General features: G+C 44.8%; 1 protein-coding gene across 1 annotated transcript in view; it reads right to left on the bottom strand.

Moving 5' to 3' along the window:
* Nucleotides 1-2,783: 2,783 nt before the first annotated feature.
* LOC142400859 (phosphatidylinositol 3-kinase regulatory subunit alpha-like) overlaps nt 2,784-11,524 on the bottom strand; it is a 210,101-nt gene continuing 201,360 nt past the window's right edge. The window contains exon 7 of the mRNA XM_075486094.1: nt 2,784-2,903. Within this exon, the coding sequence (XP_075342209.1) occupies nt 2,806-2,903 (98 nt within the window). The 3' untranslated portion in view covers nt 2,784-2,805. The remainder of the gene's footprint in view (nt 2,904-11,524) is intronic.

Genomic DNA, 11,524 nt, shown 5'->3' with positions numbered 1-11,524 from the left:
CTCTGCATACCTTAGTGTTTATTGGAGAGAATAAACTCACATCAGATATGCGTCAACATGTCAGCGGGACCGAGAGTCGTTGTCTTCGGCTTTCATAATCACCATTTTGACGGCAAAAGACGAACTTAGCCTAGTCGGTAGTTAGCTAACGTTAGCTTGATATGATACGGGGTGGACAGGTTGGACACATTGGCCAATGATGTTTACTGACAGTTACTTATATCTTTGTGTTTTCACTTTATTAAGATCAGATTCTGCAGGTAAAACTGAAATAATAAGGTGACTTAACTCAACTTGCCCAAGAAAAAATTACTTGAGACTTGAAAGCTAAGACTTGAGACTTGCACATGTGTGACTTGGTCCCATCTCTAGTAATAAGTCAGAGGAAATCAGTCGTGTTTAAAGGTGCAAACACACAGTTTCTTTGGTTGTTGTCTCTGCTCGACTTGTTGATTTGAAGCATTTTTGGGTCATTATTGAGGGTCGATCTCCTCTAATTTCTCACAAAATTTCACTTTTATGCAATAAAATTGATATTAATGGGCTGAATCTTTAGCTAAAGCGGAGCCTCCATCTCAGTCTGTTGGTATCGATCGGCTTCACGGCAGACGGCTGGAACACCAGCGTTCACCCGTCTGTGCCCCCCGCCATCCTTTCTGTCCTCTAATAGGATTTCCATCCATTAGATCTTTTATCCTGACCTCCATGCATGCTAAGGAGGCGGAGACGAGCCGAGGTGTGTCGATGCGGTGGGCTGATAGGGGATCAATAGGCCTATAAAATGGACCATCAGGCGGTGAGGCAGCGGGCCGTGGGCCCCCGACCGCCTGCTGGGAGCCCAGGGGGGGGGGGGGGTATTAGAATATTAAAACAACATTCACCACGTGCTTCAGCGTCTACAAGCAGGTTTAGAGTGACTTTCAACCCAGTTATCTCGGGGTCTGAATCCGATCCGATCCAGTTCTTAGTCAGATTAAGGTGTCTACATGCACTTAATAACTCAGTCTGATTGTTATTTAGCCAATAATCCGATCCGATCCAATTTCTTTGTCTTAAGACTATTTGTATTTTAGTATTTATCGAGCCACAGAAGTATTGGACAAGTTGAAGTTTGACACCTTGGTTCTGATCTGAGGTTGTTGGAAAAGTGAAAGTTTGACCCTAAAAGTGGAATTCTTCCCAAAACACAAACCTAACCATCAGAAATAAAAGCTGTTCACACAGACTGCAGCACTGACCAGTAAAACAGAGTTTATTCTTCAGTACTGCACTGGAAAAAATCAAAGTCTTACCAAGTAGATTTGTCTCATTTCTAGTCCAAATATCTCATTACACTTAATATCAGACACAACTGCCTAACAAGCACCATTTCAGTCAGATATAGGGACTTGTTTTAATACAATACATCTGGAATATCTTGTTAAATGAAAAAGTCTTGAAAACAAATTGTTTTGAGTCATATTTCATATGAAAAAAGCTTTTTTTTTTTCATCTTTATTTATATAGCGCATTTCATACCACAGGCAACTCAGTGTGCTTTACATAAAGACGAGGCATTTAAAAGAACAGCATAAAGCAGCATAAAAACAAGCAATTTAAAGAGAAAAAAATAGAATAAAAATGAAAAGTAATCAATCAAATTCAAGATCACTTTTATCTCAAAAGTCCTAAATATCACATTTTATTTCAAGAAATCTTGACAAGCCGATTTTCACTAGTTCCATTGGCAGATTTTTTTGCTTATTTCAAGCAAAAACGTCTTTTATTTGATGTTTTTCTTACTTATTTTTGGAGGGGCATTTTTTCCAGTGTGGAGGATGACTTTGCAGAATATTTGGTAATCTGAGACAGCTGAATGACTTCATCATTTCCAACAACAACAACAGTCAGACTCTACCTGCGTCACCACGGCACTCCCTCTCAGACATTACCGTCCTTGAAAGGTTTCTGGTGACTTTGAACGTTCAGGGACAGATGAGCAACAGAGAAGTGTGCCTCGCAAGGTTTTCACAGCGACTGGAACAGAAGAAGAGACGTAACTTTCTCCGTCTAAAAGCAGTTCAGAGCAGTTCAGATCTACATCGCAGATTTGTCACCGTTTTCTTAACCAAAACGTGCTGCTGAAGTTTGAAAATCTTTTCCATTTGGAAGTTAAAGTAAATTAGTAAACACTTCTTTCTTTATCTCTGACCATTATTTAAGCTTTTTTTTTTTACACAACACCAGCAACTTTATTTGACTTCAGCCACAGATACCATGAGAGAGCTCAACCTTTTCCAAATTGAAAAAAAATCTAAATCAAATTAAGATAAATTAAACTGAATTAGACCATTTAAATCTAAGTGCCATTTTTTAACCATTTCAATCGCTTGAAATTCTGTTGCGGAACAGGGCATTTCTCAAAAAACACAGAGAACCCCAAAATAAAACATTCAATGCTAAAACATGACAAAATGAAGGCGTGAGAATACATTTCACCCCCCAAACCACCACCTGTTGCTACCAAAATGCTGAAGTTTAAAGTAGGCGCTGTTCACAGATGATAACACACTTCATACCAAATTTTGCACAACTACTTTCTGTTTCTGAGCTTAGTTATAAATACCAAGTGTGTCATTTTTTATTTAAATTTTTTTAATTTCTTTAAATTAAATTTAATTAATTAATTAAAACATTTATTTTTCTCTTTTTCCTTATAGTGACATACATTCAAGTGCACCAGAAAACAGACATTTTGCTGTTCAATCACTAAAAGATGCCAAAAGTCCAAACTTTGACTTGTGTTGGGATGTTGAACAATACACATCAAACATGTAGAGCATTGGACTGATTTTCCGAAGCATGTATGCAAATCTGATGGACACGATCGTCCCTCAACGTTTTCCAGAGAGAAAAGGCCAAAACTGGAAAACAAAAAAAAAAGAAGAGAAAACAACATTGAAGTCTTAAAAAAAATCCAGCTAAAATACATTCTTTTTACGAGGCTCCTGTCCCTTTAATGGACGCCATTTTGACCCCTCACATGCAGTTGGTCTGAGTCCCCTGGAGACTGGTTTGAGTCTGGTTGTTTAATGTTTTAAACCACCTTTCGACTCCGTTAATCGTCACTAACAGCGCGGTGTTGTTTAGGCGCCTAAACGACGTGGTTAGGTTTAGGAAAAGAACATGATTTTGACTCATTGTGTGACGAGTTTAGGACAACGTGAGGCCTTTTTTATTCAGACGGTCGGACACTATAGTAGGGAGGCAGAAATGTAAAACAACAGCTTGTCAAAGGTTCCTTCTATTCTGTGACTGAAGGTGCATTTTTCTTTATAATAAAGTGATTTTTCCTTTGAACCCTGATGCCAGCGCACATACAAATGGCTGCTCGGCGGCTCACAAGGCTGGAGCTGGAAATGGGACATTGATTTCTGCGTGAGGAACGATGGTCCTGCTGCTGAAATGCATACACCACACGCACGTATATATGCACACAGACAAGATCATTATCATTAGGACGAGGCCTTGACTGTCTGGGTGGAGACCGAAGGCCTCCATGAGGGATATTCATCAACCCAACCACCCTCAGCTCTTTGCCTGCCTGCACACATGCAGAGGATTCATATTTCCCGGATCCGACGGCTCCCCCGTGGCTCACGCTTCTTAGTTAGCTCTGAGGCTAACCCATTAGCCGAAGCCTTGTGGTGTTGTCACCTTTACAGAGGTGAAAGTTCGGCCTCATTATCGCAGTGAACACCAAGGACTTCACCTTTTTTTCCCCTCATTTAGCCCCGCAGCAGAAAGGTCGACATCATCACCTACACTGCTAAAAGTGAAATCTAAGTAAAAAGAAATATCTTAGATCAAACAGATATATGCTTATTTTTTGTCCGGTAAGATAGTTCTTCTTAGTCAGCAGTTTTTATGTTAGACTGTTTCACTTGTTTTATAAGTGTTTCTGTCCTTAATTATCTAAATAAGATATTACAGCTTGTTACTGAGATGTTAGGACCTGTTTTGAGTAAGTTGTACATGCTTGAAGCTAGAATATCATCAGTTTCAAAGCTGGTTTCAAGAAATATAAGGCCTTAGTGCATACCACTATGTCAAGATAATGGCTCTAGCATTTACTTAATTCAAGAATATTTTTCAATACATTGAGGAAATAGGCCACGTGTATTTAATTAGAATCAAGAAAAATGTACTTGTTATTAGTTAAAATTCACTAATTCTAAGGTATTTGTCGGTTAATTGAGATTAGATATTTTTAACTTGTTTTGAAAAATCTTGACGAGCCACATTTTCTTGTTCCATTGGCAGATCATTTTGCTAATTTTAAGCAAAATACACCTAATTTTTGTACTTTTTTTTCTTGTTTTTGAAAGCTGGCTTTTTGCAGTGTACAGATGCTTCCCAAGCAACTGCACTGGAAAAATCTAAATCTTACCAAGTATATTTGTCTCATTGAGTATCTCATTACACTTAATATAAGACACACTTGCCTAACAAGCACCATTTCAGCCAGATATAGGGACTCGTTTGAAGACAATACATCTGGAATATCTTGTTAAGTGAAAAAGTCTTGAAAACAAATTGTTTTGAGTTGGATTTCATATGAAACAAGCTTTTTTTTTTACATTTGAAGAGGTTTTTAAGCTAATTTCAAGATCACTTTTATCTCAAAAGTCCCAAATATCACATTTTATTTCAAGAAATCTTGACAAGCCGATTTTCATTAGTTCCATTGGCAGATTTATTTGCTTATTTCAAGCAAAAACGTCTTTTATTTGTTGTTTTTTTAACTTATTTTTGGAAGGGCATTTTTTCCAGTGCATCCCCTTCCCTTCCCATCTTTAGTCCTCATCTCTTTTCTTGTTTTCTGCCCTCTCCGTCCTGCCTATGATCTTTTTAACCCTTCTAATTTGTCAGCTGAAGCCCGACTGGCAGCATCGTTACCTCTGGGTTAGAGTTCGGCATCGCGGCCACACTCTTTCATTCGGACATCCTTGTGTAACTCTGTTCTTCCTCCCATCCTTTGCTCCGCAGCCTGTGTCTGAGCATCATTACCTCAGCTCAGGGTCAGCACTGAATGCTTATTAATTCTATCTATCCATCTATCGGTCTGTCTGTCTGACCGACGGCCACGGCTCTTTGCCATGTCTCCTACCTCCACGACTTCTCCCTTTCTGCTCATCTTCCCCCTTTCTCTCGGTTAACTCATTGAGGACCAGAGACTGTGTCGGAGGCAGACAGCAGAGCTCAGATTAGATGTAGGCCAGACGGCATAATGCGGACAGCTGAACTAAGCCCTATTAGGGAGAGTCATTACCCCGTCTGTCTCTGCTCTGCACGCACATGTACAGAGCAGGAAAACTCTGAGCTGAAGAAATAAAGAAAACACATCTAAAGATGCAAAGTTTAGGGCTGAAGTCGGACAGGAGGAGTGTAGGTGATCTTGAACGACAGGGTTGCCAACTTTTCCAAAAACCATGGAGTGAGATTTCAGCAGGTCGGATCTCAGAAGTTGTTCCACAGTACAGATATATATATATATATATCTGTGCAGATATGATGTAGATACATGTATACATTTTATGAATATGCAATAGTGCAGAGTGTAGGGCCTTCATCTAGAAAATTTTGCATTTCTTAAATGCAATTTCTTCCATTCTAGTCGATTTTAGGGTGACCAGTTAGACATGGCAAATCCTAAATCCACATCTCATTCATAGCCTACATCCTCAGCTGCCCTTCAAAAGAAAATGTTGTTTAACAGAGAGAAACTAGTCTGGGCTGGGTAGAGGGTGACCCTAACCCTTGGACAGTGCGAGTGAAACTGAGTCGCAGGTTAGAGAATTTAAGATTCTTCTCCTCACATATAAAGCTCTGAATGAGCGAGCTCCATCACATCTCAAAGATCTCACAGCTGGATGTTTTCCCAGCAGAGCACTTTGCTCTCAGGCTGCAGGTTCACTTCTGATGTCTTTCCTCCTTGGCATGGTGTTAACTCACACCAGAATAAACTGACAGAACTTCTGCTTCCATAGAGCTGCTCGCACTGACTGAGGATCAGTTCATCAGAGCATTGATCTGAGGTTGGATTCCCTGACTATGAGACCAGATGATTTTTATCCGTTCCTGTTAGAGTCTCCGGGCTGCTGGACTTCAGCCCGAGTGTGAACGTTTAATCAGCTTGGTAAGGCATCCCTGCAGCACCGAGCCGGCCCAGTGACCCTCTGATCCCTGCCTCCTCCTCAGCCACAGCCGTGCACGCGCACACGTGCACGGGCTGACACAGCTGAAAGCCTGCAGAGCTCATAGGGGCAGCAAACATGCCGAATCCCATTCAGCGGAGGCTTTTAGTGATGGAGAGTGCGGCTGAAGCCGGAGCTGAAGCAGCGCTATGAAACCCAGCCGAGGTCAGAGAGCAGAGGGGAGAGAAGGGAAGCCAACACAGGCCGGGCGGCTTCACTCCTGGGTGGGAAGATAACCACCCGCTTAGATTTCCACAGTGGAACATTCCCACTGTGTGTTTTCCCCTGAGAGGGAACGCCTCCTCAGCACAGAGAGAGCGTGTATTTCTGGTCCCGAGTTCCCCAGGGCCGTGGTCCCTCCGTGGTGGAGGCTGCAGCAACCGGGCAGCAGGAACCGGCTGCAGGAACCGGCTGCAGGAACCGGCTGCAGGAACCGGGCAGCAGGAACCGGGCAGCAGGAACCGGCTGCAGGAACCGGCTGCAGGAACCGGGCAGCAGGAACCGGGCAGCAGGAACCGAGCTGCAGGAACCGGCTGCAGGAACCGGGCCGCAGGAACCGGGTCGCAGGAACCGGCTGCAGCAACCGGGCAGCAGGAACCGGGCTGCAGGAACCGGCTGCAGGAACCGGGCCGCAGGAACCGGGCCGCAGGAACCGGCTGCAGGAACCAAGCTGCAGGAACCGGCTGCAGGAACCGGCTGCAGGAACTGGGCCGCAGGAACCGGGCCGCAGGAACCGGGCCGCAGGAACCGAGCTGCAGGAACCGGGCTGCAGGAACCGGCTGCAGGAACCGGGCTGTAGGAACTGGGCTGCAGGAACCGGGCTGCAGGAACCGGCTGCAGGAACCGGGCCGCAGGAACCGGGCCGCAGGAACCGGCTGCAGGAACCAAGCTGCAGGAACCGGCTGCAGGAACCGGCTGCAGGAACTGGGCCGCAGGAACCGGGCCGCAGGAACCGGGCCGCAGGAACCGAGCTGCAGGAACCGGGCTGCAGGAACCGGCTGCAGGAACCGGGCTGTAGGAACCGGGCTGCAGGAACCGGCTGCAGGAACCGGGCTGCAGGAACCGGCTGCAGGAACCGGCTGCAGGAACCGGGCTGCAGGAACCAGGCTGCGTGTAACATCTCCAGCACTGAGGCTGAAGCTGGCGAGGCATCAGAGTCCACATTTTGATTTATTTTTGAAGAATTAGCGAACAGAAACTTTCCTGAACCATCCTGTGAGCACGTCGTTACTTCTTCAGATCCGGATCCTTTCCCCACAGCGTTACAGGTCAGGTTCCCCGGCTGCCTCTGCACATCTGGCTGTAAAGGCAGCGTAAAAACATGCCTTCTGCTGCTGTTGAACATGTGAGACACATTAAATATTAAAGGTGAGACATCAGCTCTTCTTCAGGTGGCTCCGCCTCTTTACCGGCTCTCAGAACGCCTTCTTCTTCTTCTTCTTCTTCTTCTTCTTTTTCTTCCTCCCGGTGTTTTAAACTCTGGATGCATCGCGCTGACCTCGCTCCTCGTTGTTTACACGCAGGCAGGACCCATCAAACTGCATCCTGTGACACGCAAAGAGACGCCAAGAAGCATCTGAGCGCCCTGACACGGCCGCAGGAGGACGGGAGGGAGCGGTGGCGTGAGAGGGCACGCCACCCCAGCAGCCCCCCGGTGGGCTGCTCCTCACCGACACACTTTATCTCAGCCGCTCTGTTGGAGGTGAAGCTCAGAGGAAAACATGCTGCAGAGCTCTTAAAGCTCCTTCCTCAAACAGCTTCACACTCTGACACGCACTCTGCTGCAGACTCCCAGAGCTGTCAGGACCACCGAGGCCCCCCGAGAACCATCTGTCGGACCGCCAGAGATGGAAGGAGAAGGAGGAGGAGAAGGAGAGGGGGATGAAAAGATGGACAGAAAGGATGGAGGTGAGAACATGGGAGGAAAATTAGAGGAAAGAAGGATGTTAAAAAAGAGAAAACGAAAGAGTAAAATGATCCTGATCAGCAGTTCTGCAGCTTCCTGAAGCTCTCTCAGAGTTTCTCTTTGGACATTTTCTGCTTCTTCAGAGGAATGTGTTTTTTCTTTGTTCAGCCACTTAACTCTGAGCTGTGAACCATTCAGGCAGGAAAAAGGCTCCTAACTCAAGGGATGAACCAGTGTTGGGTCCACATTTTAAACTGGATCTTTAGGCACTTTGTTCCCAGCAGCCTGTCACAGAGACACATCATCTGTTCCCATTTCTTTAGCTGCATCTGTGAAAAACAGCTTCATAGTTTCAACTTTTTTCTACATTTACGTTTAAAACTGCTTTCAGTTACCAAAAGAGTCAAATTAATATAAGAAATTCAGTTTAAAAAGAATCCTAATCCCAAAATAATGAATGTTATCACGTCTAAAAGTAGAAAAGTAGGAAAAAACCGACAATAATAAGAATTATATGTTATTCAACATCATGAAAAAGTAAATAAGATTCAATTTAAAGCTTAAAAAAGGAACATAAGATATAATCTAATGACTAATTATGGAACAATTCATATAAATGAAATGATTAAACTGTTTTATGCCACCAGAAATGAATCATCTAGAAGCTCTTTGTGGGTTTTAGACTGGAATTAAGATTTGTTCCCATTTCTTTAGCTGCATGTGTGAAAAACAGCAAAGATAACACAGTGTGACAGACAGAAAACAGGATTTCTGCAGCAACAAGGTGATTCCCAAAGAGCTGTTAGCTGAAAACTTGGCATATCTCAGCATGGTGTGCAGTGTGTCCTTAAAACATTTGAGGAAACTGGACAAGTGGAGGACAGAAGAAGAAGTGTCAGGCCTAAAGAACTATCGATCGAGCTTTTCTTTTCCTTTTCACCGTTTTTCAGTCTAATCTCTCGAGTGGTTTCACTAATATGACGTCTTCAGTTGTACAGAAACAGAAAAGGGGTCAGATTTAAGAAACTTAAAGAAGGAAGAGATGGTGGAGGAGGGGACAGAGTGACAGGAAACCTCCCCCTCTTCAGGGATTCCTGATGCAGAAGCATTAAAGTGGTGTTTTATTCACCACTTCTATGGAAAGGCTGAACTACTCCAGCAGAGAGCTGGAACGTGTCAGCTTCTGTCACGCAACATGTCAGCTGCACATGTCAGCGCTCTGAGGGCTGCGACACCCCGACACTCCTCACCCTGCCAGCAGAAGATGGAGGCGCGCTGCTCCTCGTGTTTCTGTTTACGCGCTCACGCTCGCCGGCGCTTAATGTCACGGTTGCAGCCGGTTCCTGCAGCCCGGTTCCTGCAGCCGGTTCCTGCAGCCCGGTTGCCGCAGCCCGGTTGCCGCAGCCCGGTTGCCGCAGCCCGGTTGCCGCAGCCCGGTTGCCGCAGCCCGGTTGCCGCAGCCGGTTCCTGCAGCCGGTTCCTGCAGCCCGTTCCTGCAGCCGGTTCCTGCGGCCCGGTTCCTGCAGCCGGTTCCTGCGGCCCGGTTCCTGCAGCCTGTTCCTGCAGCCGGTTCCTGCAGCCCGGTTGCCGCAGCCGGTTCCTGCAGCCCGGTTCCTGCAGCCCGGTTCCTGCAGCCAGTTCCTGCAGCCCGGTTCCTGCGGCCCGGTTCCTGCAGCCCGGTTCCTACAGCCGGTTCCTGCAGCTTTCATTTAACTCGTATCTCCACTTAAAGCCGGCTCGGTGGTTTTAAAGACTCGACAGAACCAGAACCGTGAGGCTGCCTCAAAGCTAACTTTAACTCGTATCTCCATCCAGAACTCACGGATCCGATCAAACTGTTGTTAGTCAGGCTGAAACTGTCACCAACATGGGGCCACGTTTTTAGTTCTTAGTTTTGTGTTTTATCATGTTTAAGTTTCTCATGCCTTGCTGTTTAGTTCCTGTTTCGTTTTAGTTTTGCCATGTTTTCCCCAAAGTTTCTCTTTGCTCAGTCACCATGTTCAGGTCATTATTCACTATCAGGCCCTACAGTATTTACAGTATTTAGGTTCCCTGTTTTCTCAGAGTCAGAATGAGGTGCCTGCACCTTCACCATTTACCTTTCACACCACACCAAGTCAAGCTTAACTCATTGGCTGCCAGCCATTTTCAGTTCAGAGAGAGCCATACTGCCAAGTGTTTTTCAGTATTTTGACTGATTTTCCAAGACCCACAGAAAAGTGTGTCTTATGACTATGTACACACCGAAATTACCAAAAGAAAGAGTAGACTCTCTTCTTTGATCAGGAAAAAAAGTTTGTTTCTACCATTTTCAGTCTTTTAGTAATAGACAGTAGAACATAGGTTGGTTTCACCAAAAACAGCTGTTTGACCAAAAAAAATGGAGAAAACGAGCTCTTTTTTTTTGTGCAAAGTGGCACTGCTGCCACCTAGCGGGTAATTTTGCCAGTATATTCTCTGTTTAGTGTTTACAAGCCTAAGATTTAGTGACGAACTCCGCTAGATTCTCCCCCAGCCCGCTCCGTTAAAAAACGCAATTGACGTTTTTTTTTAAATTGACGTCTATAGACGTCTTTGGCACCGAAAGAGTTAAGGCTGAGTTATACTTCTTTTAACTGCCCTTGCGCTTGCGTCTTGCGCTTGTGTTAATGGCTTGAGACGTTTATGCTTCATTTTGCTTTGTCGGCGGTTGCGTGTGCTGCGTGGCGATTCACCGCCAGGACAGTAGGTGGAGCAGCGAGTTTTTTCAATGACAAGCCTACTACGATGAAAGGAAATTCACCGCCAGGACCTCTTCGGCAAGTCTCTCTTCGACTGGATTCATGCTTCTTCTTCTTCTTCTTGTAAATAGCCGGTATTTTGTCAGGTTTTCGACACGTTGGGGATCTAAACGACTACTTTCTCGCCTGAAAATGTTTCAAATGTTGCTAAAGTTTACAGAGTTTAGAGCAGGGCAGGAGCGGAATGCATTGTGGGTAAACGCTCTGCATACTGTCTGATCGATGAGTATGCCGTTTTCAAGTATGTAGTATGCAGTATGCAGTATGCAGTATGTAGTATGCAGTATGTAGTATGCAGTATGTAGTATGCAGTATGTAGTATGTAGTATGCAGTATGTAGTATGTAGTATGCAGTATGCAGTATGTAGTATGCAGTATGTAGTATGCAGTATGCAGTATGCAGTATGCAGTATGTAGTATGCAGTATGTAGTATGCAGTATGCAGTATGTAGTATGCAGTATGTAGTATGCAGTATGTAGTATGCAGTATGTAGTATGCAGTATGCAGTATGTAGTATGCAGTATGTAGTATGCAGTATGCAGTATGTAGTATGCAGTATGTAGTATGTAGTATGCAGTATGTAGTATGCAGTATGTAGTAT

The sequence above is a fragment of the Odontesthes bonariensis genome, chromosome 15, assembly GCF_027942865.1.
Source record: "Odontesthes bonariensis isolate fOdoBon6 chromosome 15, fOdoBon6.hap1, whole genome shotgun sequence".
Classification (NCBI taxonomy): Eukaryota; Metazoa; Chordata; class Actinopteri; order Atheriniformes; family Atherinopsidae; genus Odontesthes; species Odontesthes bonariensis.
This window is presented reverse-complemented; position numbering and strand designations above follow the sequence as displayed.